The 27,868-nt window shown below is 33.6% G+C and overlaps 3 protein-coding genes and 1 pseudogene across 3 annotated transcripts; 3 read left to right on the forward strand and 1 right to left on the reverse strand.

Annotated features, from left to right (window-relative positions):
- The first annotated feature begins 1,790 nt into the window (after window positions 1-1,790).
- Window positions 1,791-7,248, forward strand: LOC145562167 (uncharacterized). Its single transcript, XM_081622357.1, has 9 exons — window positions 1,791-2,555; window positions 3,380-3,586; window positions 3,725-3,967; window positions 4,301-4,370; window positions 4,455-4,628; window positions 4,734-4,825; window positions 5,169-5,351; window positions 5,456-5,592; window positions 6,465-7,248. Exons 1-9 carry the CDS (start codon window positions 2,031-2,033, stop codon window positions 6,643-6,645), a joined length of 1,812 nt encoding a protein of 603 aa, XP_081478483.1. The 5' UTR covers window positions 1,791-2,030; the 3' UTR covers window positions 6,646-7,248.
- Window positions 7,249-11,540: 4,292 nt separating this feature from the next.
- LOC145564740 (cytochrome P450 81Q32 pseudogene) lies at window positions 11,541-14,257 on the reverse strand (annotated as a pseudogene).
- Window positions 14,258-15,354: 1,097 nt separating this feature from the next.
- LOC145562168 (protein YCF54, chloroplastic-like) lies at window positions 15,355-19,403 on the forward strand. The gene is made up of 4 exons (XM_081622358.1): window positions 15,355-15,509; window positions 15,608-15,891; window positions 17,635-17,870; window positions 18,778-19,403. Exons 2-4 carry the CDS (start codon window positions 15,643-15,645, stop codon window positions 18,968-18,970), a joined length of 678 nt encoding a protein of 225 aa, XP_081478484.1. The 5' UTR covers window positions 15,355-15,509; window positions 15,608-15,642; the 3' UTR covers window positions 18,971-19,403.
- Window positions 19,404-22,300: 2,897 nt separating this feature from the next.
- LOC145562169 (uncharacterized) lies at window positions 22,301-27,686 on the forward strand. The gene is made up of 10 exons (XM_081622359.1): window positions 22,301-22,597; window positions 23,453-23,511; window positions 23,625-23,860; window positions 23,995-24,112; window positions 25,003-25,074; window positions 25,163-25,286; window positions 25,390-25,928; window positions 26,048-26,247; window positions 26,642-26,731; window positions 27,065-27,686. Exons 2-10 carry the CDS (start codon window positions 23,491-23,493, stop codon window positions 27,177-27,179), a joined length of 1,515 nt encoding a protein of 504 aa, XP_081478485.1. The 5' UTR covers window positions 22,301-22,597; window positions 23,453-23,490; the 3' UTR covers window positions 27,180-27,686.
- Window positions 27,687-27,868: the final 182 nt, after the last annotated feature.

A 27,868-nucleotide genomic window follows, 5' to 3' on the forward strand; every position in this document is an offset into this window, starting at 1 on the left:
TGCAGTGCCAAATCGTTACCTTTATTCTTCCCAGAATTAGTATATTCATTATTCTTTATTATTCTTTATTATTTTATAGTATTTATTTGTTTTCTTCTTGTTTTTGGAGTAATTTTTGATTATTCATTTGTTTTTTTGCATTTTGCTGTATTCGCAGAGTGGTGGATATGATGATGAATTATGACGACAGCTCAATCACGCTAGCCCAAATCAGGTCCATGTGATTTACAGCGCTTATTCTATGTTTAACTACTCTTAATTTAATTACTAAGTCACTGTTACGTTGAATGGAATTAATTTTGATTCTTTGCCTTTTTATTTTATGTTTTGATTCTTTGCAATTAAGACATGAATCATTAATGATAGGAGACTTAAATTAGATTATGTTACGAAAGCTATCAATTTGAATAACAAAACATAAATTTAGCGTTGGGGTTTATCGAAGTCTTGACATGATAAAACATACTTTACCCACAAGACAAAGTTTTTGTTGAGAGAAATTTATATATTTGGCACGTTCAATTCCTTTATTTGAGCTTGTTAGGATTGTCTGGAGTTAAGGTCTGTTCACTTCACCTTAATTTCAATTCACTTTGGCTTCAATCAGTAACAGTTCAGTTTTTAATTTCCTTCTCTCATAAAATATTTATTTTAGCTCTATTCAGTTCAGTTCATTTCACTTCAATAAATGTGAACAGACCCTTATTATACAAGTAACGAGTTATAAAATATTTTAAAAGTCAAAATATTACATGTATTAAGAAAAAGATGAATTATTCATAATTTTGTAATACGTTGTATTTAAAATAGGTAGTTGTAGTCCCCATAAATACAAAAAATTAGTGTAGAAGGGGTGAGCTGCTAATCTTGCTATACTTTAAGTAGGCAAATAAGGCAATAGAGTTGTCCCTAAAGTCGGCCATAATTTGGTAAATGCCACAAGAAGTGCTTGATTATGTTCATTATTTGCAGGATCCTAAGCTTCCCCACGAGGCCACGATCAAGCATCCAATGAAATCTCTTAATTCCAAACCCATGTCTGCTGACTTTCTCTCTTCTCCTACCTCCCATGATTACTTGCTTTACCTCTATACTTCTAATCGATTCATGCATGACTTTGTAAAGTGGACTTTATTAGAATGCATAGTAAAAACATGGCAGGAGTTTTTTTTTTTTTTTTTTTTTTAAAAAAAAAACCCCTACAATTCTTGTTGGGTCCACTGAACAAAATGGATAACATACTCTAACTCTCTAAGTAAATTTACAAGCTAAGGATTTTTTCTACACATTACTTTGGTGTATACAAGGTTATATAAGTGTATCACAATTATAAGACTTGATATTGAGTCATATGTAACACCAATATCACCAAACTTCATAAATATAAGCAATTGACATCTACATATTTGTCGATTTGATGTTTGAATCTCTTCATTGAGATCATAAATACGTAAACTGCATGTCATGTATGTATCTTGTGCACAATTGAGTTAATGCACACCCCTTATTAGCTGGCTTTACATATTAAACGTACATTATTGTAACAACATCGTTCACGGTATGCTCGAGTACATCATACACGCAATACAACACCTAGACATTAAGCATTACGGAGTATATATATATATATATATATATATATATATATATATATAAGAAAATTAGTTGAAATACATAGTTAGAATGATTATCTAATTTTATACTTTTCATTATGATGAAGCACTTCAATTAATTATTTTTTACGGAGTATTTTATATAAAAAAAATCTACTTAAAATAGTGAGGCACAACAGAAGAGTGCTCCTTTTCTTCGACTCCTTTTTCAACTCCCGGGAAACTTCACCTACATCATTAGCTCACCTCCTTTCTTCTCCAACTTCTCAACTGCAACAACCCAAAATCAACAAAACTCAAACCTCTTTACAAACCAAAACAACCCAAAATTCCTCCAATTTTCTCTCTCCTCAACAAAAATGGCGGCAATCTCAGAACCCAACTCTCTAACCACCTAATGCCACGCGCCAGACATCAATGGCGCTTCGAAACGGCGGACTCGAAACGGCCCACACCCAAGAACCGGCCCAAGAGTTTCGGGCCTTAGTCGAGAAGGCTGACCGGAAGTTTTCCCGGGTTCGAGACCTCCCTGCTTTTGGGCCTGGGCCCAACCCGGCCCGGTACCTGAACAAGGTGTTCAAGGCGTATATGAAGGTGTGGAAGTTTCAGCGAGAGAACCGGGCCAAGTTGGTGGGTTCGGGCCTACAAAGGTGGGAAATCGGGGAGATCGCTTCTCGGATCGGGCAGTTGTATTTTGGGCAGTACATGAGAAGTAGTGAAGCTAGGTTTCTTCTAGAATCGTATGTTTTTTACGAGGCAATTTTTAATCGTGGGTATTTTCAAGGTGGTAAAGAATTTGGTGGGGTTAGTGTTAGGTTTAAGGAATTAAGGTTTTATGCTCGATTTTTGTTGGTTGCTTTGATTTTGAATCGTCTTGATGTTGTTGGTTTGCTCGTTGACCGGTTTAAGGTTCTTGTTGATGATAGCCGAGCTACTTTTCGGGTATTTTTCTATCCAATTTCTTCTTTTTAATTCCAAGTTATGATTGTTAATTTGATGGGTTTGGTAATCATTCCTGTATGTGATTATGAAATTAATGATATGTTATTGAAATATTAAGTATGGTAGGTTGATTACTTGATTGTGTTGCAATTAGCTTTTTTTAGAGTACGGATTTTGATTTTCCAATGTGTTTTTGGTGTTGTGGATTGCTCGTAATCGATTGCGTTTTTCGGGTTAATTAGGGAGGCGATGTTATTAGGCTTGGTCTGGGGTTGCTTGTAATAGGTTATGAGGATTAGGAGTTCATAGCAGATGTGAGCTTTAAGGTTTCTAGTCTCTTGAGGATAGTTCCGAGAACGCGAATTCAAGTCAAAAGACTTCTACATCATTGCATCATTGTCCTTTGGGGAATTTACTAACAATTAACAATAATATGGCGATATGGGGTTGAAATCATTTGTTGACATTCTTCACCACACATGATTAAGTTATAAAGGCCGCCTTGGCAGCATTGTTGACTTGTATGAATTGTATCACCCTTTGCATCAGAGAGATAGAGACAGAGGGGGATGGGGATGGGGATGGGGATGATAATGGGGAGGAGTGAATCCTATGATTACTCATTAGAGATTAGGTTGGTTGTCAAATATCTACCATGGACCTTTAGTCATCTATCGGGACATGTAATGATCATTTCATCCAGGTTTTAATTTCCTTTGTGGGGATAAATCATTGCCCGTCTGGCGATTTCTGTCCTGCTGCTGCAAATTTAGCTCCGGTGAGGGTTTGTTATATTCTTTATTCTTTTTAAATTGTGCTCTCAGGAAACTAACTTCAAAGAATGGAAGCAAGTGGTTCAAGAGATTGTCCGCTTTGTAAATGTTGACAAGCCATTGCCCAATGCTCGGCCATTGCGTTATTGTGCCATGTTTGACACTCATCCAGACTCGTTGCCGTATGTGGCTCGTTTTCATGCAAAGAAAGTTTTAAAGTTGAAAGATGCAGTGTTAACCAGCTATCACCGGAACGAGGTGAATGCCATACTTCTGTGAATCACTAAGATGTACTTATATTCCTTTTTTCCTAATATCATCTCTATTGGAGTCTGCTGAACTCTATTCGGAGCTCTAAATTCAGCAGTATCTAACTTGGGGCTGTATATGTTTCAGGTTAAGTTTGCAGAAGTGACATTGGACACATACAGAATGCTGCAATGCTTAGAATGGGAGCCAAGTGGATCATTTTACCAAAAGCATCAAACTGAACCCTTTGAAAATGGTGTCCACAAGGACTTTTCTGGTACTTCTGGGTTAATTGACATAAATTTGGCAGCTGATCTGACTGATCCGACCTTGCCCCCAAATCCAAGGAAAGCAGTTTTGTATCGCCCAACAGTGACACACTTTATTTCTGTAAGTAGCCAAGATTTTTCTGTCTTAGATTTTGCTTTTCTGAGGTCAGGGGTGTTTGTTGCGTGAATATATTAGAGTTGAGTGGACAAGTCATGTTAAAAAATCCAGTGCGTAGAACCACAAGAGGCATGAGAACCTTGCCTTTGACATGGCTTTGCTTGATACTGATGGAATATCCTGTTTTCCTTCTCCTGATATCTGTACTATACAAGTATATTGATTTGGGAATAAGCAATGTCATTTTTTCACCTAATAACGATGACAGACCATTTTATTTTTGACATATAAAATCTTTTGTTAAGAATTCTGTTGATGGTTATGCTTCTCTGGCAGGTCATTGCAACAATGTGTGAGGAGCTCCCACCCGACAGTATTATACTAATATATGTGTCATCATCTTTGGGTAAATTGGCCTCTTTTGAACATCTTTTTTTATGCATTTGCTGTGTCAGCTTCTTAGTGTTATGGCGGCCCTATATTTTTGCAGGAGCAACTAGTTCCGTTGGTGCTGAAAGCTCTGGCGGCTCTAGAAGATTTTCAAAGAGTAAAGTTTTGCTTTCAGCTGCCCAGGATCAAACCCTGTCTCCTGGAGACAGTAAAAAAGGATACTTGAGTAATTATTATGATAATTCCCTGTTTTTAAGTCCACGTGGAATTGGAGGTGTGCACAATGCAGAAAGCTGTCATTTCTTTATTTTTATGAGGTTTGGCTAATTTTATATGTTAAATTCAACAATAACTTATGAGAATATTCTTGCCTTTTCAGGTTCCAGTAACCTCTACCCCGGAGATTTATTACCCTTCACTAGGAAGCCTCTCTTCTTAGTTATTGATAGTGATAACAGCCATGCATTCAAGGCAGGTTTGTCAAAACTTATTCTGCCCAGATAAATATCCTCACTGATTAAAATATCTCTATTGCATGGGATTGGTTATTCATTTTGTACATACTGGTTGTGTAAGAAACAAACTAGCAATATGGAGTAAAAGAGACAACAAATTAAGGAAGCACAATCTTAATTCTTGAATATGCATACTGATGCTTTTTTTTCATATAATGTTGCTCTTCAGATGATCCTCTGTTCTGAGACACAAAAGAATTTTATTTTGCTGTTCTTTTCTTCCCCAACTATCTACCATAAATTGATAAACATGTGTTGTTTCTTTTGAGGTGCTCATGCTTTTTTTATATGATCTGCAGGTCATTCATGGTTCAGAAAGAGGGGAGCCATCAGCGTTGTTGCTTTCCCCCTCAAGGCCGTCATTCAAGAACCCTCCTAGTGTTGATGCGATTGAAAATGGGAGCCAGTTTACTCTGTTTTTGACAACTCCTCTGCTAGCATTTTGCCAATTGGTTGGCCTTTCTGCATCTGATAGAGATACAGTGAGCTCTCAACATATACTATGAAGTTTGAACTTTCATTTTTTAATTGAACTCAAATCTAGCATATTTTTTGGATTTCATAAAAATAACGAGTATTTCTGCAGGATGTCTATGATGAGGCTGAAAACATAATTGCAAATGCCTTTGCTAAATGGGAAGTGATGTTATGCTCATCAACAAAAATTGATCTTGTTTGGGCTCAAGTACTTCCAGATCCTTTCCTCCGTCGCATTATTCTTAGGTATATCATTTTCCTCCTTTATTATCTGAAATTTAGGCTGCCTATATTGCTGAGTAGACTTGTCAAATTAGATCAAGAGAAAAATAAAAGGCTCAAGAGTTGAGCCTTGACATGTTAAAGATGTAGGGGCTGAGCTAGTTTCAACTTAACTACCTATTTAGTCTGCTGAAAATGTACATTGAACCGGTAACTCTGGTCCTGCAGAAAAAAAACAAAATTTTGATTTCCTTGTGAGGGCCTGTTCTCTTCGGCTTAATTTCATTTCAGTTCAGTTCAGTTCCTAATTTCCTTCTCTCATAAACAATTCATTTTAGTTCAGCTCAGCTCCAATCAGTTTAGTTCAACTCATTTCAGTAAATCAGAATAGGCCCTAAGTTCCATTCTATTTTAGTTAATGTCACTCCACACCTTACAAAGAAAAACAAAAAAAAATGTATCCCGTCTTGGACTTCTAGGTGTGAGTATAATTGGATAACGAAATAAACTTCGGAGTATGTTTTTTTCTTGAATAATCCATATGTAGTGTTTTTGGCATGGAGATGACGAAAACTATATAAGGTTACTAATTTAACTAAGTGGAGAGTCTGAGAAAAGTCAGGGAATGTGCCCAAAAACTATACAGGGAAAGGAAGTTTCTTACCATTGATATCTTTTAAGTGCATGGATATCTTTTTGGGACTTACCAAAATGCATAATAGAAAGGTTATTGGGAAAGGGGGTGACCAAACTAAGTACTATCTTCTTGCAAATCACCCTTCCTGCTGAGTTAAATATGCTCTAGCACTGGATTGCATGACCACAACTCTTTTGAATCCTACAGAGGGGAACCTATGGAACTTACACTGATTTTGTCCGTTTTTAATGCTATCCAGATTTATATTCTGCCGTGCTGTGCTATCTCTACTCCACCCCCCCATCACAAGGGATTCATATATGCCTGATTGCCTGCCTCATCTTCCCGGTTTTGTATCACCTGATGCGGAAGTCGTTGAATCGTATATTCATCGGCTTGCTGACCACCTCAAAGTTTCCGACTGTTTCTATAATACTTAACTGCAAGAAGGTACTTGTCAGCAAATTCAAGGCCAAGTTCAAGTTTTGTTGATTTTTTAGTGCTACAGTGGTACAATCCCTGAAGATTCTGGTTGACACTTCCTGGACATGGCGAATAGAACTCCTGGGGTAGACTTTGCATTGCCGAGAATTCTTTGGTAAACCGAGGAGGCTATTGGGGTTGGGGCATGTCAGTTGATGGCATTCCTCAACAAATTGGAGGTTAACATTTCGGTGTCATTGCTCGAATCTTTGTTGTGGATATTATGTGAGAATAGTGTTTGATAGATGGCATTCTTCAACAATAGGAAGTTCTATATTTAGGTGTTGGGCGGATCTTTGTTGTGGTATAGTGGTATACTATGTGAAAATAGTGTGTAGATGGGTTAGTTTTTTATTTATTTATTTTTTCTTGGGTTTCTTTTTTCTTTGTTCCTTGGGTATGGTCGCATGGATTTAGCTTAATGTCCTAGCAAATTGCTATTATGTTACTTCGTATATTTCAATACATCTACAGGAAATGCTAGATTTCTTCACATTTATGTACAAGAATAACTTATTACTTGATCAATATTTCAAGTGGGAAATTACCCAATTTTTGTATTGCTTTTTGTGAGTTCGAACAAAAACCAAAATGTTAATTCCTTTTTTAAGATCTAACTTTCTATGAAACTAGGGTGGTTAACGCACGCGATATGCGCTATAATTAGTCATGTTTGGGAGCTTTTTCAATTGTTGATTACATTATAAGGGAAAATATATAAACAAATATTTTGTTGGGTATAAATGTCCACACATTATTCTTAATAGTTCAAAAAAAAAAAAAAAAAAAAGTAATTAACATTAACATTAATGAAGGCAAATAAAAAAAGATGGTTTAAATTATTCAAGACAAAATAAAAACTTGTACTCTCTCCGTTCCTTATTTACATTCCTATTTCTAAAATTATACGGGAATTAAGGAACTTTGAGTGACTTTAAAACCTATGATTAGAAAGTACAATGGGAATTACAAGACATTTATTATTGTCTTTGAATAAAACAAAGATAGAATGATATTAAATGAAGCACATGTCATCAATCCTTTGAAAAGAAAAGGACCAATCACATTTTTTGGTGGAAAATAAAAGGACCAATCATATTTAATTATAGTGTTGCACATGGATTCAGAATGTTCAAAAGGGTGAATGAAAATTTTAGAATCCCGCCATTTATATTTCAAGGAACCTGAATATGATTGAGAAAATTATGGTTTCTGTGCAACCATTAATCGCAAAACAGAAAAATTAATGTCACATCACAACTATTTAGGGATATTTGATAAAAATTCACTTACTAAAAAGGGAAAGTAGGAATGTAATTTTTAAGCATCAAAAAAGGAAAGCAGGAATGTAAATAAGGGACGGAGGGAGTACATAGTACATATTAATGAGGATAAATATGTAAATGCACATTTTAAAAATATAATTAGCAACACCCTATTCATAAAAGTACTTTTTACTCTTTAAAAGGTAGGGATAGATTTAGGTTTTGGCTAATTTTTGTGATCTAAATTGACAAAGATATCCAAATAAATTTGTAATTTTATTGCAAGTGTTTCCAAAAATTACCATTACTTTGTGAATTATTAAGGTGAAAATTCCTTAAATTTGTGACTTTTGGTTTTGAACAAGTTTGGGAGAACCATAGTCCCTGTGAGGTCTCCCCGTATGTATTGATGGATAAATCACTCAATACTTACTATATACTAAAAGACACAACAGCAATGACACGTGTCATCTCCTAGTTTGACCTTAGTTATTTTTTTTATTTATTAAAAAAAATTATTAATTAAAGAAACAAATCATTTACAAAATATAATATTATTTTTATACATATTTTATATTATGTAGTAATTATTATATCCAAAATAAAAAGATTTCACAAATCTTTCTTAAAAAAATTTGGGAAACTATAAACAAAAATTATATTATTAAAAAAATTTGTGACCGGTTTTACAATAAGAAAAAAGATGCTCAGATTTTTTGCCTACTTTTGTTTTAGTTGTACATTAGATGCTACAATTAAAAAAATGCAAATACCAAATTAACCTATCACATAAAATATTATTCTTCGACTAATTTATTATAATACTTATCAATCAATAATCTATAAGTATATATATAACTATAGACCACCGTGCATGACACGGGATCTAACCTAGTTATTAATATAAGGCACGCCATCCATTTTTCTTAAAAAAAAAAAAAGTTGAAAATGCCTTAAATTTGTCTAAAACTTGGACTATTATTCCATTTTTATTTATTTTTATAAAAAATACATTATTGAAAATGGTATATACTTTAGGAAAATTTGATAATTACCATCAACTATTGTAGTCGTTTTAGTAATAACCACCAACAATTATTTTTACTAGATGAACCTCGTGCAATGTATTTTTGTTTATATTTTTTGGTTTACATGAAATATTTTACTTAATCTAATATATATTTATCTAATAAATTTTGTGATTTTATTTACTTACTAATGGAATTTTTTATTACAAAATAAATTGTCAATTCACAAACTTTCATATGTGGCTGATCATACCATGTGACCAACATTTATGGTTACTTTGTCAGTGCTATAGGGGATACTCACTCCGTTTGGGATTACTAAGTCGGTCAGGGGTTACTTGGTTAAGGGTTACTCGGTTAGTTAAGGGTTACTCGGTCAGGGGTTACTCAGTCGGTAAGAAGTTACTCTTGGTCAGGGGTTTACTTGGTGTGTGTCAGCTAGCCACATGGTGTGGCAGCTGCATACAAAAGTTGCTGTTGTTAATTTCGTTTTTCATACTTTGATAAATTTTCTAATAAAAAAAGATAATATTTTATTTTTATAATTAATATAATATTTTCATTCTAAAATGAATTACAATTCTTTTTTTTTTTCATTTGCTAAAATATAACATTTTCCTATATGGCAATTTAAATTTCTTTTTTAAGTAATTTTTGGAAAAATTTATGATAATGTAAATTCCATTAAGCACTCAAATAAATCATTTAATTTTATTCATGATATTTTTTTAAAAAAATAATCTTAATGTTGCTCTGATATTTTTTTTATTATAATCCTACGTAATGCTTTAAAAATACTAATCTTATGTAGCCTAATCCTATTGTAGCGTTTTTAAAATATTAATCCTACATGGTGCTCTAATAATGTTTTAAAAATTATGTATATTAGATTTTATTTTACCACCAACAATTCTTCAAAACATAAAAAATTACCTCCTCTTTGCCTTACTCCTCTATTGTGATGTCATGTCAGTCCCATTAACTTCCCCCTCCTTTATTTCCTTCTTTATGCTCTCGATTCTTACCTGTGTTCTTCCCTATTTTCCTCTCCTTTCTAAATTTGTGAAAAAATTGCAATCAATGAGACAATTATGATTTAAACTCTTTTTACTTGAGCCAAATGACAATGCAACACTATGTTTTTGAATTAAGGTTTATCAGATGGTATGTTTCATCAGGGTTTAAGAAATTAATTTGGGGGGTTTTATTTAAAATTAGGGTTTATTTGGGCCTTTGATTCTAGGGATAGTAAGTTGCAAATTGGTTCTTGTTTCGTGAAATACTGCTAATTAAGGATGTAATTTGTGGTTCTTTTGTTTTGCAAGGAACATTTGTTATGTGCAAAACAAAAACTACCTAGAAATTTGTTTGTTTACTCGCTAACTTTCAGAACCAGAATCCAAAGCTTGGCCCCCCCTCCAATGGTGCAGTTGTTGGTTCACCTTTGGTCCAGCCCTCTTTGCTATTTCTCTAAGAACAGTGACGAAAACCTTATTCTAGGAAGGAGGAGAGAGAGAGAGAGAGAGAAAGGGCATTGATGAATATAGTGGGTGAAAGCTTACTAGTAAGAGTTAAAAAGAGGAAGGAAGAAGATGGAAGAACAGGTGAATGAGAATTGAGAGAAAAGAGAGAGGGAAATAGAGGGGGCGTAGTTAATAGGGTGGCCCACATGACATCACAGTAGAGGGGTTGGACAAAGAGGTGGTAATTTTTTTTTTTTTTTTTTTATGTTTTGAAGAATTGTTGGTGGTAAAAAAATAAATAAATATTGGTGGTTATTATTAAACAACTACAATAGTTGGTGGTAATTATCAAATTTTCCTATACTTTATCCTTTTATTAGATAATTAATTCTCTTAAATTAAAGTGTTTTTTTATACAATTAAAAGTGTTGTATTAGATAAACAATTTTGTATTACACTTTCTAGGTATAACTCTATCATAAGCATCTTTAATTTTTAACTAGTAAAAATCATAAAATTTGAAATAAATTTAATAAGATCAAACAAAAAAAGTAAAATATGGGCATATTCAACAATAGCTTTTAAATAGGTTTTAGTGGTTTGACGACCTAGAGTTGATCAAAGTTGACCCTACCTGCTAGCCTGGCCCAAACTGGCCCAAATTTGGGTGGGTTTTGGGCAGTTTTTTTTTGGCTTGAAATTGAGTCGAGCCCTGCACGGAAAGCTTGGGAATGCATTTTTATGCTATTTTAGTTCTTTTTTTTTCCTGGTTCGAAAAGCCCACACAGTCCAACCATTTTGGGCGGGTTTGGGCATGAAATTTTCAGCCCGAAGCTAGGCCCGACCCAACCCAAGTAATGGGCAGATTTTTTAAGCCTCGGGCCCGCCGCCCGTTGATCAGGTCTATCTAGTTTGACCAAATTAAATCTCTACTTTATTAATAACATAAAAATAAGTAATACAAAGTAAAAAGATAAATAGAATAAAAGTCTTAGCTTGCTATATAATGACAAGGGTACACAAGAAATATAAATGGGTCATACATTCAAATTTGAAAATCACTCCCTTTATTTTACTAGCTAACAACTAAACATATTTAATTAGCTTTGAGTTGAGCAACGATATTAGCTATTGAAGACCTAAGGTGGAAAATTGCCTCTAAAGGCTTTTCCTTAGGACCAATACTAGCACCACTTTCCAGAGTCAAGTCTACTAATCCATCCTGAGGTGCTTCCCAATCAAAATATTGGATAAGAGTAGCCAAACCCAGAGTGATGTTCCTAGTAGCAAAGTCCATTGCGGGGCAAGACCTTCTCCCAATTCCAAAGGGCAAAAACTTGTAGTTGTACCCTTCGATCTCATATGCAAATCTCTCTGGCTTAAACACATTTGGCTCATCCCATAGGCTTGGTCCCTTTGTATTGCCCAAGCATTGATATAAAGCATAGTGCCTTTTTTTACCTGGAACCCTCCAATAGTGCAGTCTTTAGATGAGCAGTGTGGGAATAAAAGTGGTGCAGGTGGGGTAAGTCTTAAAGTCTCATACATTATCCAACGTATGTAGTTCAACTTTGGTATGTCGGATTCATCAACGAATCTTCCATAGCCTACGATTAGATCAATTTCTGCCCTTGCTTTCGCAATGAGTTTTGGGTTGTTTATGAGATTTGACATTTCCCACTTCAAGGTTTTAATTGTAGTTTCTGATCCTGATACCAGTTGCATCTGATATATTGATAAACATATGTCTTGTATGAGTAACACACCTCTGTTTATTATAATAAATGGAAATTATATTAATTCTTACTTCACATTAATTCCTAGTAAGACATCATCACATAAATTAATGTTAACGTTAGAGGTATGAGATACACACTTGTTAGTAGAAGAGAGTTCACTTTGTCGGTCAAGGTTTCATCACAAAACCATGTGACAACAAATCAAAAAGCTTCCAAGTCTTATAAAATGCTTAACTCTCTCATTTTCTTAAAAAGCCAATGTGAGATACTTACATTTGTTGATTGATAAGTCTATAATCCAATCAAAAATTACACTTCCCCTCACATTGTGGACATCACATTAGTGCAAGTGTATTTCTTGTGATGAGTCATTATTGCCTCTACTTGTGATGATGGTATTTTTTTTATGGGGAAAAAAATATCATAATTTAAGCAATAATAATAAGGGGATACTAAAAACAACCAATATAGTCAAATCTTTTTTTTTTATACAAATAAATATTGCATTGATTATATTATATTTTCCATAAAAATTAAGGCATTTTTTTTACGGGAAAAATTAAGGCATATTAAGATAAAAAAATTTCTTACTTTTTTTTAAATCCTAGAATAATTCTATACTAGTATGTTAAAGAGTTTCTAGTTAAAGAATAATTTTATCACTTTATTTATTTCCATTTTCTTACTTGCCACTTTATTATTCTTATTCGCCACATCACAATGCCACATAAAATTTGTAATAATTTTTTTTTAAAATTTTTATCAATCACACATTGCGACCTTTAACATTTTTGCTAAATCTAAATTATGAATGTTTTATAGTGATTTCCCTTTTTATTTATTAGTTATTAATTATGAACTTACCTTTGATTATATTTATGATTTTTATATTTAAAAATGAATATGGGTAGATGATATTTTGTTAAATAAGATCTTATATGATCAAGTCATCAAATAGGCGATCTGATTGATCCTTGAAATAAACAAATATCAACATAAATAATGCGAATAGAAAATATCCTTATTGTATATTACTAGCATAATATTTTTATTTTATCATTTATTTAAATTAATACAAAATTAATGAAATTACTCATTTGAGTAATTAAATTTATGCATTAACGTATCAAAATTAAATTGTCATAATTAATTAAAAGTTTGAGGAATTAATAAACTGTATTTCTAGAGGCAAAGGGAGTAATCTTACCAAAATGAAACTTTTGATAAAGTTATCGGTGTAGCAATCAGGTTCAGCTTCCTGCAAGTCTAGCAGTTGTTCAATTAAATTTTTTGTCACAACTTCGTCATTACAAGATGATCCTCTTTTAATACTTTCTCTACATTCATCAAGTAAATTTGTAAATATTCATCTCTCTTCTTCCAAATCTTTTTCAAATTTTTCTCAATCCCTCCAAAACCCACCCACCTCAAGATGGGAAAAAAAATCACATGTTGTCATGTAACTAGGGGATGGAAAATCCATGTTATCCCATGGCTTCCCATTTACTGCCCACATCACAAAGTTGTGCGCCACCTTATTAAATATATTATTCAAGTTCACTTTTCGGGTCCCACCCTCAGACTCGATCAGAAGCTCTAAGATCATGTTATGGATCTCAACTTTTCGAGTGGGGCTTGCTTCCTTAAGCTTACGAAAGGAAAACATAGTTAAAACCCCAACACGTCGGAGATTCCTCCAATGGTCCCCATACGAAGACCAAAGAAGGATCGAAAAGTTGTATCCTAAAACCTCACCAACAATGAACTTAGGTCTGTCAGAAAATACAATGTCATTTTTACCGAGGCATTCCTTGACAGTCGATGGAGAAGAGACAACCAAAAGTGGTTGGCAGCCCAAACGCAAGGAGAAAATTGGACCGTAACATTCAGAGAGGGTTAAGAATGTTTTGTGGAAGGGGGGAGGCTTGAGTAGGTGTAGGTGGCCCCACATAGGAATTGATGGCGGACTTGGTGGGAGGTTCTTGTTCCTTGTTTTAGAGGTTAAAAGAATTTTGTAAAGGAATATTATGATTGCCAAAAGAGATAGGAACAACTACATTTTCTCCATTTCCATGGGTTTTGTTTTATGAATGTGGGTGTTTGTGATAAAGATATTGTTACATTTGAAAGCGGGAGAGAGTATATATAATTGAAAAGGTCAATATCATATTAGGCAATAAAATAAAAAAAAATATTGGTCTAATGTGTTGGTCAAAGATGATGACTGTACAATGCATGTGAGGCATTTGGCCTAGTGTGATATAAGGAAATAAAAATAAAACAATATTTATTTGGAGATTAAAGATTCTTAACATACAAGGAAGATATTTACACTACAAAAAAGGGTAAGATTAGATTATATCCTAATTTGTTTTTTTTTTTTTTTTTTTTTAAATGTAGTAAATATGTATTGAATAAACACAAAATTGACTATCTTAAATCTCTTTAATTGATAAAAAATTAATTTTCTCAATGAAAGTATTTTCTATTATAAAAAAAAAACTAATAATTTCTCTGTTTTATTTTAACAGCGCATTTTTAGTGTGGCCGGCTAACGCACACCAAAACATCGATCGAGTAACCCCTGACCGATCAAGTAATCCCTGACTAATTAACCCCTGACCGATCAGGTAAACTTTGACCGACCGAGTACCCATGATCAAGTAACCCCTAGTTGAGTAACATCTGATCAACCGAGTAATTCTTGAATTAGTAACCGCTGCCACACGGCGTGACCTGTCACGTATGAAACTTTGTGATATATTAAATGTAATACATCAATTATGGCACACGTTATGAAAGAGATTAATCAAGGTAAATGAACAAAGTATTCAAAAAAATTTATACACGTAAAGCCTAAACCTTCTCTAATCTCACTGTTCAAATTAATTTTTTTGAGGCAATCACTATTCTAATTAATTTGATAAACCACTCTAATAGATTTCTAAAAAGTGTGTCGGGAAGGCGTGTTTCAATTAGAAGAAATTAGGGAAAGTTTTGCAATTATTATAAAACACACGTTAAAAAAAATTTTAAAAAAAAAAAGTATTGCGTTTGTTACAAAACTCAAGGAGTAGTGAAATATTGAAAATAGAGAAGTGTATTTTCCTTTTTACTTTTCCTTTTTTTATTTTTATTTTAAGGAGTATTTTTTTTTCCCATTGTCGGATACCCATAATAAGGATAACAAATGATAAGAAAACCAGGATAAGATGTGATGTCTGATTGAAGAGAGATTACACTACACTTACACAAACTCAACCAAAAACCCAGAAACTTGTTTTAGTAAAACTACAACTCAAAACCCCAGTCAATTTCTTTCAAAGGTATGCATTCTTCCTTCTACCAACCAAATTCCCAATTGTTTTTTAAATTCAATTTTGTAATCAATTAAAAAATTTGATTAAAATTGTGGGAATTTCAGGTTTTGATTTATGCAAGTGAGTTAGATCAGCAACAATGGTAGTTCTGGCAAGCAACTGTGTAACAATGAATTCAGCAGCAGTAATGGGTGGTACCCTTGTTCATACCCAGCAATCTTACAATAAACCCTTGTTCCTTTTGCCAAGCAGTAGAACCAACTCTTCACAATCTGTTTCTCTCTCATCCTTATCCATTGGTGCTGGCATTGCTCCTTCCTCGTCCCTTAGAACTCCTGCTGTTGCCGTCGCCGCGGATACCAGCCAGCCTAGCTCTTCTTCTGATCAGGTATCATTTCGCCACCCTCCAATTTTGGGTTATTGAGTTTATTTAGTTATAAGAGTATTTTCTATTGACAATTTTTTTTAAGATTATTATGATTGCTGATTACTTTGTTTAAAATCCTGCTTATAATAATAAGTGGTTGAAATCTTGTAAGAAGCTTAATTTTAAAACAAATGTGGTTGTAGTCTTGTAATAAGAAGCTCAATCTTGTAAGAGTAATTTTCATTGACAATTTTATTTTAAGATTATTATCATTGACAATTTTTTTTTAAAGGTTATTATGATTGTGCTTGTTATTTGTTTGTTTCAATGAATATTGAGTTCTAATGAATAAAAGTATTGTTGAAAACCATTGTAGCCCACTCGTGAATATCTCACATTGGAGTAAGAGGAGTGATGATATCACTTTATAAGGTAGTGGAGTTACTCCTACTATCACCAATTGGTTTTAGTATGGAACCTCCTTTGGCCTTGTTTGTGGACCCAACTCTCCTCCTCCTTGTTTGGGTTTCCCAGGCTCATTTCATATTCTCTCAAAAATTTAACAAATGTTTGGGGAAACTCCAAGTTGATAACAATGATTGAATTTGCATTCTACTAATTTGCATTTCTCTGCTCTAAAATATAAAGTTTATAGTTATGTAGTTTCGAAAATCATACAATTTGTGCTATATACTACTATACCGTCTATATGTGAATATATGGTCCTAGTTGGCAGATGTACTATTGCATATCTTGATATTCTTGGAGTGTATGTTAAGTTGATTGACTTGGCATCCGAAATAACAAACAATAGTTTTGATCAATAAGTTATGTAGTAGCTCATTTGTGGAAAGATCACTTGATCAACTAAACAAGGCCTTATAGGGCAGTTATTATTTTGGAAAGGGTCTTCTCATGTACCTAAAATAGAAATTATTGGAGGGATGTTTTGTTAGGTGTGTGAGACTATGAGAGGGTGATTCGTCCCAATTATCTTGGCAGGTGTTCATGGGAAATTGGAGATTTAGCAGTTCTTTAGCTGAAACATAGGTAGATAATTTTGTTAGGAGGAAATAACTTGCTTATCCAAGCCTAGGACCTACGCACGTTAGCGGGCTTTGTGCGAAGTTCGTACTTTCTTCAAGTAAACAATTTTGTGTATTTTGTTCCATTAACTAAACAAATTTGTGTACTTCCTGCCATCAACTGAATAATTTTGCTTATTCCATAAATTATACCATCAATTAAACAAATTTGTGTAATTTTGGTCATCAACTACACCAATTTGTGCACTTTCCGAAAAGGTTTGATTACTCAAGATGTAATAAATCCCCCTTAAATGAATCAAAGGAAACAGTGAAACTTTTAAGTGTCAAGTTATAGTTGGTGTTGTGGTATTCTGACACGGGCCATTGTTCCCCTTAAGCACTTTAAGTATTTGGGTTATGCTTCTCAAAGTTGGTTACGATTTTGAGATTAGATTTGTGCACATTGAGCAGAGAGTGAAAGGTTTTACTTTGCATTTGAGCTGCTTCCTTTCTCTATAATGTTCGGGATGATCATTTGAAGCATCATTTTTCGCATGATAAGTAGTAATAATTGTTGCATGTTGCTGCATTGTATGTATTCTGTACCTTGGTACTATTTTGTGTTGAGTTGGAGATTTGGGTTCTTTTCAGGTTAAGACATGTTTTCAAGCATTTTTGGTGATGATTAACTGCATTAGCTTGCCTGATCCAATCACAATTATCTCTTACGATGCAGGATCAAACAACTAAGAAGTATTATTTTGTGGTTGCAAATGCAAAATTCATGCTTGACGAAGAGGAACATTTCAGAGAGCTTATGGATGAAAGGCTTCGCATGTTCGGAGAGCGCAACATAGAGCAGGATTTTTGGCTTGTAATTGAACCAAAGTTCCTGGAGAAATTCCCTAACATCACCAAGAGATTGAAGAGACCTGCTGTGGCTTTGGTTTCAACAAATGGCCCATGGATCACGTAAGGGACACTTCACTAATGTTTATTCTTTTTTTACACTCCTTATTAGTCAAAATCATAATCTGTTACTTGTTCTTAGTGGTTTAATTTTTCAAGTTTGGGTATTGCTTTGTGCCCTGGTATGCGTGATTTAATGTGATGTTTAATATATAGTTAGTGCAATGAACTTCGTATTTGACAACAGTAGCATTAACCTTTTGAATAGAATAGTGTCTAGAGCTCATGTAGTTCTTTTGGATGCTTGGAAAATAAGCATGACATGTATGTGAGACATATCATTGGAGTAATTCTTATTGTGATAAGGATTGATTTAGATAGGTGTGTGTGATTTTTCTTGTGTGCGGGAATACTTTTTATTTTAAGAAGATACTCGTTTACGTACAAGTAATTCTTGTAAGCTTAGCCTATAGGAAGAACAAGGTTGTGGACAATGAGAGAAATTAAGATGCATGTGGCTGAGGAAGTGAATTACATATAGTAATCTAATACATAGTATTGTTAATTGAAGCCTTTTAAAATTACTGTGTATTTTCTTTTCCTCTTGGAATGCCAAAAATCCGCAAGCTCCTCCAAGATAGCTTTTCGGATTTATTGCATTGATGAAGTTATGTTAAAAGACTTGCAATCTTTATACCCCGTGTTGATGTTGGAAAGATTTACGAGTAATTTTGAACATTCTGCCGTACGATGGTTCAGAGTACCTCTAATTTCCCATTTGCAGTTAAGAGTCATAAATCGGAACTTCCGTGGCTGTTGAACCCAACCATTATCTGCCAGTCCTAGTCTTTGACAGTAATGCTTGAAATGCTAGCAATTCCAAATTATACTTGTGTATGCTTTACTTCTTACTTTGTACTATCTTTTCAGAACTCAGTCTCATTTGAGTAACCACAATATGTCTTGGCAGATACATGAAACTGAGATTGGATCGCGTTTTAGCAGAAAGCTATGAAGCTGACAGCTTAGAAGAAGCGTTGGCCTCAAATCCCACTAAAGTGGAGTTTGAGAAGCCAGAGAAGTGGGTCGCCCCATATACAAAGTATGAATATGGCTGGTGGGAAACCTTCTTGCCTCCTGGATCCCAAAAGTCCCAGGCTTGAAGTTGTGATGTGAAATCATTACTGAGAGTATTGCTTAGAAGAATCATATAAGTGATTTATCGCATAAATGGTTGAGATATGTTTGGTACCTAGCCCTTCGTGGGTAGAACTAAAGACCTGTTTCTCATTCTACTGAAAAAATGGGGACAGATTTTGAAGAAGCTCGTGCATTGCAGTGACAGGTTTGGTAATATAATAGAGAAGAATGTGATATTTGTATTTGTTGGTGGTATGCGGCTAGTCATTTAAGTATTGTGTGCTGTTGTTAATTGATACATAGTAGATTGTAGGCAGTGAAATCTTTAGCAATGTATCAGATGTTTGTTTTCCTTCATTTCTTGTATGCAATTTTCGAATATTAGGTAAATAGTAATTCATATTATGGAGTATAAGTTAATAGCATATAGCAGTGACTCCATTTTCCCTCCTTCCACTTTCAAGTTTTCCTGTCACTTTCATGAGAGTGAGCAAATAGCTAGTTGGTGATACATTTTGCTCAGTTTGTCAAAACTAGTGGTAGCGAATACGGAGTAGCTTTTAGCAATTGATTAGCTAAAATCCATCTACATTTGTTTTAAACTCTCTCTACTACTTAAGATATACGGACTGGAATATGTGGAAAATATACAATCAGAATTTTTAATTTCTATAATATTCGTAATAGAGCAAGGTTTACATTAGCTTTTTTTGGGACTTTTAATCTATGCTTTCGTATTGAAAGTGGAAAGATATTCTCCACTTAATATGTTTCTTTGCCTTTATCAGAGTTGATTAATATACTAGTAGATTCTTACGTCATCATGTCTTTACCTATATCACGCAAATTAGTCAAGGTAATGATGGTGAATCCGATGATGGAAGCAACTTTCCTTATTCTCCGTATTATTTTGATTGATGCAATCAAAGGCACTATTTAATATTTACTTCATCTAGTTAGGGATGGCAATGGGGTGGGTTAGATGCGGATGATGGTATCTCTATACAAATTTTTAGCTACACTAGCTAGCTGCAACAGGTTTAAATATGAACATATAGTACATAAAAAATAAACATACGTATTTTTCTCTTCCTTATATTTTAATTCTATCTCTCTTTCTCTCTCTTCTGGTTTATTCTCAATTCAAAATTTCTCTCTCCTCTTTTTTTCTTTTTCTTAAAAGTTTACTTTATTACTTCCTTTCAATCTTTAAACTTCTTTGTCCTACTTCAGATATTCTCCAATTCGTCACCACCGTAGCATTCTCCATCATCATCATATTCGTCGCGATTATGAATCTTGAGGTAATTTAATTTAATATTTTTTTCTTGTGTGTGTGTTTATGAATATGCATGTGAATGTTGTAAAATTGTTGATTTCAATCAATTTTGCATTTGTGATTAAAAATCTATCATGTTATTGATCAATAATTATTGTCTCTATGATGAATCAAGATTAGATTTAAGGTGGATATTCAAATTTTTAGAGCTAAAATAATTACAATTGAACTTGTGTAATTTCTGCAAAACAAAATGAACACGGAATACTTTAAAACAAGTTTGTACAAAATGAACATTTAGTAGACTAAAAATAAACATTTAGTACATGAAAATGAACATATTTTAACGATTTATTTTAGCTTTATTTTTCGTAAATTTATTATATACAATGAATTTGAACCTATATGAATATATGAAATCATGTTCATTTTAATATATTAAAATATATTATTTGACATGTTCATTTTTTTACGTTTTTTTATACAAAATTATCATTTATTTAATGTGCTCATACATTTTTACGAAATGTTCATTTTATTTGGTATGGTCTAGCTATTTTATGGTTGTATGATAAATGTTCATTTCTAATAAACTAAAAGTTCATTTCTTTTTTTGATATGTTCACTTTTCATTACTAAATGTTCCTTTTTTTTACGCGTTTATTTTTTATTACTGAATATTCCTTTTTTACGTGTTCATCTTTTTTTACTAAATGTTCGTTTTTAAGGTCGTGGTCTAGCAAATATATGATTATATGATAATCATGTTCATTTTTAATAAATGATCATTTTTTTTTTATAATATGTTCATTTTTTAGTATTACATGTTCATTTTTTATTATTAGATGTTCATTTTTTTCATGTTCATTTTTTAAAATTAATGTTCATTTTATAAAGCATGGAGTTGATTTGGGCGGGTCGCGAATATATTATTTGGGTTATTTGATTTGGGCCACGCGTTTGGGCCTTTCCTTGTTGCAGCTATAATAGCTACATTAGTATGTAGCCAAGACCCATAGCCCATCCCCACCCCACCACCCATGGCGGGTACAATATCCACATTCATACCCGCGCCCGCTGGGTACAAGATAAGATTCATCCCCGCCCCACCACCCACTTGGATATCCATATCCACCTCATACCCGTCCTAAAATCGTCTCAAACTCACTGCCATGATGTTTTATTGTATCACATTAATGACAATTACATCAAATTATGTAAAAAAATTTGAGACTCTTACGGTTTGGGTGGATTAGGCCTTAAGGGGTATTAAATTTCATAAATTCTAAACTCTTCTTAAGGAAATATGGGGCAGGTATGGGCGGGGTGGGTATGGGGCAGATCTAATTTAAAATCCATACCCGCACCATCACCCATGACGAGTACACATTTTATACCTATCCCCGCCTCATCACCCGCCAAATCTCCCTCTAACCCGACCCACTGCCATCCCTACTTCTGGTTTTGAACCTCAATGTGGCAAAATTATCATTACCTCATTTAACTTTTACTAGTCTTACCCATCATATATTTGGTGATTATTTGGCTCAATAAAAAACTAAAGTCTTAAAAAAACATAAGAGTTTCTAATACAAGCATTAATTGTTACGAGTAAAATATACAGTATTGTCAGTGTATCTCATACATCTCAATTCATTCTCACCCTCGATCAATTATACCCTAAAATAGCCACAAAAATTTCCAAATTCAAAATAACCAAAATACTCCGGAACTCTCGAGAACATACTAAACAAATTCCTATAATCTCTCCACTTCCATCTCCAAAAAAAGAAGCTTCGAGAAAATTGCGTAAAATACCAAGTCAAACCAACCAACAAATAAAATCCATCCACATGTACTAAATAAAGCCATCTTCAACATCAACCACACAAAATAATAAAATTAAAAATAAAATAAAATCACATGAAACCACAATATTAATTGTGGTGAGATTTCTCGTATAATCTGTAATACCACAATGAAAAAAATTAAAAGCGTAACCGTAATTCATACCAGAAGAAGATTCACAATTCACGAACAACGAACAATAACAATGGGAAATACTAGAATTTGGAAAATTATTAAAAAGGCTAACTCAATAATATTAATTAAATTAATTTTATTATTATTATTATTAAGGAAAATAAAAATAAAAGAAAAGTGGAAAATAACGGAGCTGATAAATTATAACCCAAGATTAGCCGTTCGATCCCTACCTCGTTACAACCGACTACCTCTCTTTGTTGTATAAACCCTTTTTCAGTCTTCTCGTTATTATTCCAAGCTTCCTTTCTTTGATCCAAGAGAGAGGATTTAGGTCGTTTTTCTTTCGATTTGGCGATTTTTTCTTATTCTCTGCGTTTTCTTTAAGGTATGGTTTTCGATCTGTGTTTGATTTGTTATTTGATTTGATTTTTTGGTGTAATTGATTGAATTTTTTGATCGGGATTGATTGATTTTGATGGTGATTTTGTGGGTTTTTAATCTGTGTTTGGATTTTTTGAAATTTTGGGATTTTTTGGGTTTTTTTTCTTAAGTTTTGATTTTGATGAAATTCATTTTTATTGAGTAAATTGATTGAGGAATTCTTTTTTTAATCAGTTTTGTTATTTGATCCTGATTCATTGATTGAATCAGGTTGAAATTTGCAATTATATTGAAATTAAATGGATTTGTGTTTCTTAGGGTTTCGACTTCTTCAATGCGGGTATTTTGTTCTTTGCTTTTGATTATTTTTTGCAATTTTTTTGGTGTATTGTTGTTTGATTTTTGATTGGAATTCATGGTGTATTTTGTAATTTGAGAGGTGACTTTGTGATTTAAAATTAAAAAAAATGGATTAATTGATTTTTTTTTTTTTTTTTTTTTTTGAAAGCAAATGGATTAATTGATATTTGTGTGTGTGTTTTTTTTTTTTTTAATTTTTGCTTTTGATAATATTTATTGTTATCGATTAAATTCGTCCTGAAAATCTGTTTTTAATCAGTTTTGATTTTTAATATTTTCTATCAATTTAAATTGAAATCTGTAAAAAAAAAAAATTCTATTGAAATCGACTGAGTAGGTGATTTTTTTTTTTTTTAAATTAGGGTTCTGATTTATTCAGTCTAATTAGGTAGCAAAGATTGAGAAGTTATATGATGATATGCTGTGATTATTATCATATTATTTGATTTTGGAACTTGATTGTATCTTGCTAATGTTAAAATGAATTTTATTTTTTCAGAATTATCTGCTGTCATAAAAAGTCGTTAGAGGCTGACGATGATGCAGCAGCGATATCGAGTGAGTCTCTATTGAATTCTGATTACACTACAGATTAGTACTGTAATTGATTGTATGGACTTGTATGCTGAATGTTTGATTGCTAATTAATTGTGTTTTTAATTGTGAAATAGATGGGCGAAGATTTGGATGAATACGAGGATGATTTTGTAGAACGAGATGACTATGAAGATGCTGAAGAGGATGGATACGAGGATGAGGAGGAAGAAGAGGAGGAGGAAAAACCTTTGTCAGCAGAGGCAATTAAATACCTGGAACTTCGAGAAAAATTGAAAGCAAAACACAGATCCAATTTGAGGAGGGAGAATGGCAAGAATGGTGTCAGTGTTAACAGCTCGAAGTTGATGAAGTATGCATTGCTGTGAATCTTTTATTTTGCTTTGTGCATTGTGTTGTGCTGCGAATCGCTTGTGATGATGCTTTGTGGTTGCTTTGAATTCGCTGATCTCCTAATTAGATTTTGTTCTTTTGTTTTGATTGCAGTTTTGGATCCTTTTTTGGTCCTTCTAAGCCAGTGATTGCTGATAGAGTTATCCAAGAAAGAAAATCCTTGTTGGAGACACGGCATTTGACACCTAAAGTATCTACTTCTCGAAATGATGTATGTGTATTTTGTCAACGTAAGTTGCTGCTATATTATGTTTCTGTATAGTGTGTGCATGAGCGTCATTAGATGACCTTGGATGATGAACTTGCATCATGAAGCTGAACCTTTTGATGTTAAACTTTGGTCTGGTTATAAACTGATTCATTCTACGAATCTACGGTGGCTTCGTATGTCCAGCAAGCCCTTGTACATGGCACAGGACATGACCTGGGACACCTCCTGGGCATAGTATGATAATAGTATCAACTTTCTATTAATTATGGGAAATTAAGTAATTAACAAGGTAGAGGAATTAATCAATATATAATACTATTAAATGGCTACTCTAATACTTCCATCCTCTTTGAACCCTCTTCTGCCATTAATTTCTAATAATCTATATTACCCATACATTTTATCAACTTATTCTTTTAGTTCCATCTTGTGATGTGTCTAGTTGATTGTTCTGAATATTCATTCTCTTTGAATTCAATGCACTACTCTGCTATAACTTTTCTTCTTGAGTCTCTTTTACTCTAAAATTTGTGGGAATAGTCAGCTAGGATAAGGGCTCTGGAATGCCTGTTGCCAGGTGTGCCCTTTACTTGGGATGAATGTACCCCATATGTCCATCTTAACCTCGAATGAGGTTGCTTGTTACCAGTTCCCAGTTGATATAGTTTCTGGTTTTCAACCTTTGAGGTTTCACTGGTGCATTAGTGTTGTTTGATATCATTATTAATGTGACAATGTATTTAATTGAATTCAGATTTTTGGTGTCATTCTTATATCAGAATTTTCTTGTGCTTGAGGAATGCTGTTGTTTTGACTAAGAAAATATAAATGTTTTTGTCAATGCCCTTCCCAGAATTCTTTATTAATTGATGTTTCTGACTCAAATGCAGGCTAAAAAGGTTAGCACACATTCCACCACAACTTCAAAAAATGGACTAAGCAATACTCCTCTTCCTAGACAGGTTGAGACTCCTTGCTGAATGCATGTTTAAAACTGCTTATAACAGGTTCAATGTTATTTTTGTTGCTGATTAGATTTAAATTGCCCAGGTTAAATCAAAAGCACAGATAATCAAACAAACTAGAGACTATTCTTTTCTATTGTCAGATGATGCAGATATCCCTAAGCCAGCAAATAATTCTGGTCCACAAAAGAGTTTAGCTCCAAAGAATGGTTTGTCCTTTTATATTTGATAGAATAAACTTTCTTGTTTGCATAACTTAATCCAATATTCAATGCTATACCATGCTATAATTAACAGTTGTGTGTTTTGCAGGCCTAAAAGATTCCAGATCAGCTGAAGTTCGGGCACAGAGAAACGAATCTTGTTCATATTCTTGGAAAAAAGGAAATGATGGGTATGAACAACGAAAGCCTTCTTCTGGGACCTCCCAAATCCATGATTCCCGTAGAGCACCGCCTCAGAGGTCAACCTCTGGTAATAGGGCAAGTCTTCCCTGTGATTCCCGTAGGCAGTTAGATTTGAGAAAGCAGACCCAACCAAATCAGAAGGCAGGCAGCAGTAGTGGGAGTGGGTCTAGACCTGCTGTTCAGAAAGTCTTGGCCCCAAGGAAGCCTTTGTCTTCTAGTGACAGGAAGTTGCCAATTAGCTCCATGGAGAGAAGGCCATCTGCTGCTCCATTAGTGAATAAGGCTTCTGTTGTTACAAAGACTAGTACTCTTGATCGGCAAAGGCAGCCTATGGGAAAACCACAGTCTTCTGGTGTAAATAATCGTTTGAATCATAATAGGGATGTTCAGCGAAGTACTGAGAACAGAATGTTGAAGAAAGATTCTGTTGAAGCTTCAAGACAGGTGCGTGCTTGCCAATTCCATGCTATACTTGTTTGAGTTCCTCATGTTGCAAGAACATGAATTTGTAAAATTTCCTTGCAAAATCTTTTATGTATGATTAGCTCTGTTATAAATTTCAGATGGTGAAGCCACAGATGAGGCATGGATCTCTTCAGTCTAATGGGGTAAAAGGACACCACATTAACAAGCAAAAACCAGCTGGACAGTTACAAAATTCTTCTGCTGGTCTAAATAAAGACCACAGGATTAAAAAGCGAAAGGCTCCAGAGTCAGATGATGAGGAGATGGACTATAGAACCTTAATTAGGAAGATGTTTAGGTAAAGTTTATCTCCCTTCTATGGTTCTACCCTTCTTTTTAACTGTTTTAGCTCTTGTTAAAGTCGTGGCTTTGTTATAAAAATTGAATTTTTGACTGATATGCTCTATTATATTTCTTGTGATGCTGTTTTGAGAATGTTTTCTTTAGTACTGTCATTGAACAGGCAATATTTGCTATATTATGCTCCTCTATTATATTTCTTGTGTTTGTTGCCACTTATTTCCTTATACTTGTTGAATTGGGGTTGGGGGTCTGCATACAGATTGGTGAGGCACATAAGTCCTGGATGCTGTTTAGAATGCTACTTTTCCGAATAATACATGTATCATAATCACTTATTTAGTGGTTGTGTATTTGTGAGTATGTTGCCTTATCCTGTGATTCTTGTTCAGGCAACCCACACAATATAATGACGATGACGATGCTGGCAGTGATATGGAAGTCACTGACTTTGACTCTATAATGGCCGAGGAAAGAAAGAGGTAAGTTTAGACTATTCTGTACATCATTTTTAATTATATTTTTATTTTTATTTATTTGTAGGGAATATATCCAAAAGACTAGTTTTATAATTTTAGTGACTAATAAAAATTCAGTTTAAGTGCCAAGAAGTTAAATTCTGTTGAATAAAATGAACCCTTAATTTGCTTTGGAAACTTCTCTTCATTGCAGCATATTTTAGCCGATGGGAATAATTCTAGTTGTGCCAGTAGATATAACTTGGCCTTTAGTTTATGTTTCCTCTTTAGTCTTAAACTAATCATTTTGTCAAATGTTGGTACTTACCATTTTGTTATCTTATTCATATATTGCAGTGCCAGGATAGCTAAACAAGAAGATGATGAAGAACTTATAAAGATTCAGGAAGAAGAAAGACAGGAAATGTTGAGAAAAAAAGCCAGGATGCGCAAAATGCAACAACGCCGATGACCAGGAAATTATGCTTTATTTATTCAGTTATCTGGTCATTCGCAGCTGGGTTTACATGTGACATGCCGCTTATTAATTGTATTGTACTTGGAAGAATGGCAGTTATTCAAAATCCGAGTTGCTGTGTATGATAGATTGTGATGATGAAGTTCCTCCGTTTTGCCATTGGACTGTGACAATAGATAGTTTTTTTTGTTTTCCTTTCAGATTTAGGTGCATTGGTTTGGGGGTGATTTTGGAGGAGAGGTGATTGATCACTTGTATATTCAATAAATAGATCCGTTATAGTTTCTTGGTCCTTCGCTTGGATAGGAAAAAAACGTCCTTTCTGCTTGGGATTTCTTTTTTTTTTTTTTTGACAAAATTGCTTAGGGATTTCATGTCAAGATCTTGCATATAGCTTTAAAATTGTCTACAGGTTGTTAACTTTTTCGAATCTTGCTAGCTAGTAAACTCAGAATTTTAATCAATGAGATATCAAATGACAATGTAATGGTTTTTATTTTACTTTTGGAGTTTTTTTATTTGCACGATTACCGTTACGTTTTTTTTTTTTTTTTTTGATGTAATTACCGTTGAGTTTTCTTGAGGAAAAAAAAAAAAAAAAAAACCCTGATCTGTTACAACTTTTGTTGAGTTGCATTGTTGAGTACAAGTTTGCAACTTTTTAAGCACTCTTTCCTGATAGC

This window comes from Chenopodium album, chromosome 10, assembly GCF_948465745.1.
Source record: "Chenopodium album chromosome 10, dcCheAlbu1.1, whole genome shotgun sequence".
Classification (NCBI taxonomy): domain Eukaryota; kingdom Viridiplantae; phylum Streptophyta; class Magnoliopsida; order Caryophyllales; family Amaranthaceae; genus Chenopodium; species Chenopodium album.

Coding starts and splice junctions, on each gene's coding strand:
- LOC145562167 (XM_081622357.1), top strand. CDS start 2,031: ATGGCGCTTCGAAACGGCGGACTCGAAACGGCCCACACCCAAGAACCG. Junction 4,826..5,168: donor ATAACAGCCATGCATTCAAG/GCAGGTTTGTCA, acceptor TATGATCTGCAG/GTCATTCATGGTTCAGAAAG. Junction 5,593..6,464: donor CTCCGTCGCATTATTCTTAG/GTATATCATTTT, acceptor AATGCTATCCAG/ATTTATATTCTGCCGTGCTG.
- LOC145562168 (XM_081622358.1), top strand. CDS start 15,643: ATGGTAGTTCTGGCAAGCAACTGTGTAACAATGAATTCAGCAGCAGTA. Junction 15,892..17,634: donor CTAGCTCTTCTTCTGATCAG/GTATCATTTCGC, acceptor CTTACGATGCAG/GATCAAACAACTAAGAAGTA. Junction 17,871..18,777: donor ACAAATGGCCCATGGATCAC/GTAAGGGACACT, acceptor ATGTCTTGGCAG/ATACATGAAACTGAGATTGG.
- LOC145562169 (XM_081622359.1), top strand. CDS start 23,491: ATGATGCAGCAGCGATATCGA. Junction 24,113..25,002: donor TATCTACTTCTCGAAATGAT/GTATGTGTATTT, acceptor ACTCAAATGCAG/GCTAAAAAGGTTAGCACACA. Junction 26,732..27,064: donor ATGGCCGAGGAAAGAAAGAG/GTAAGTTTAGAC, acceptor CATATATTGCAG/TGCCAGGATAGCTAAACAAG.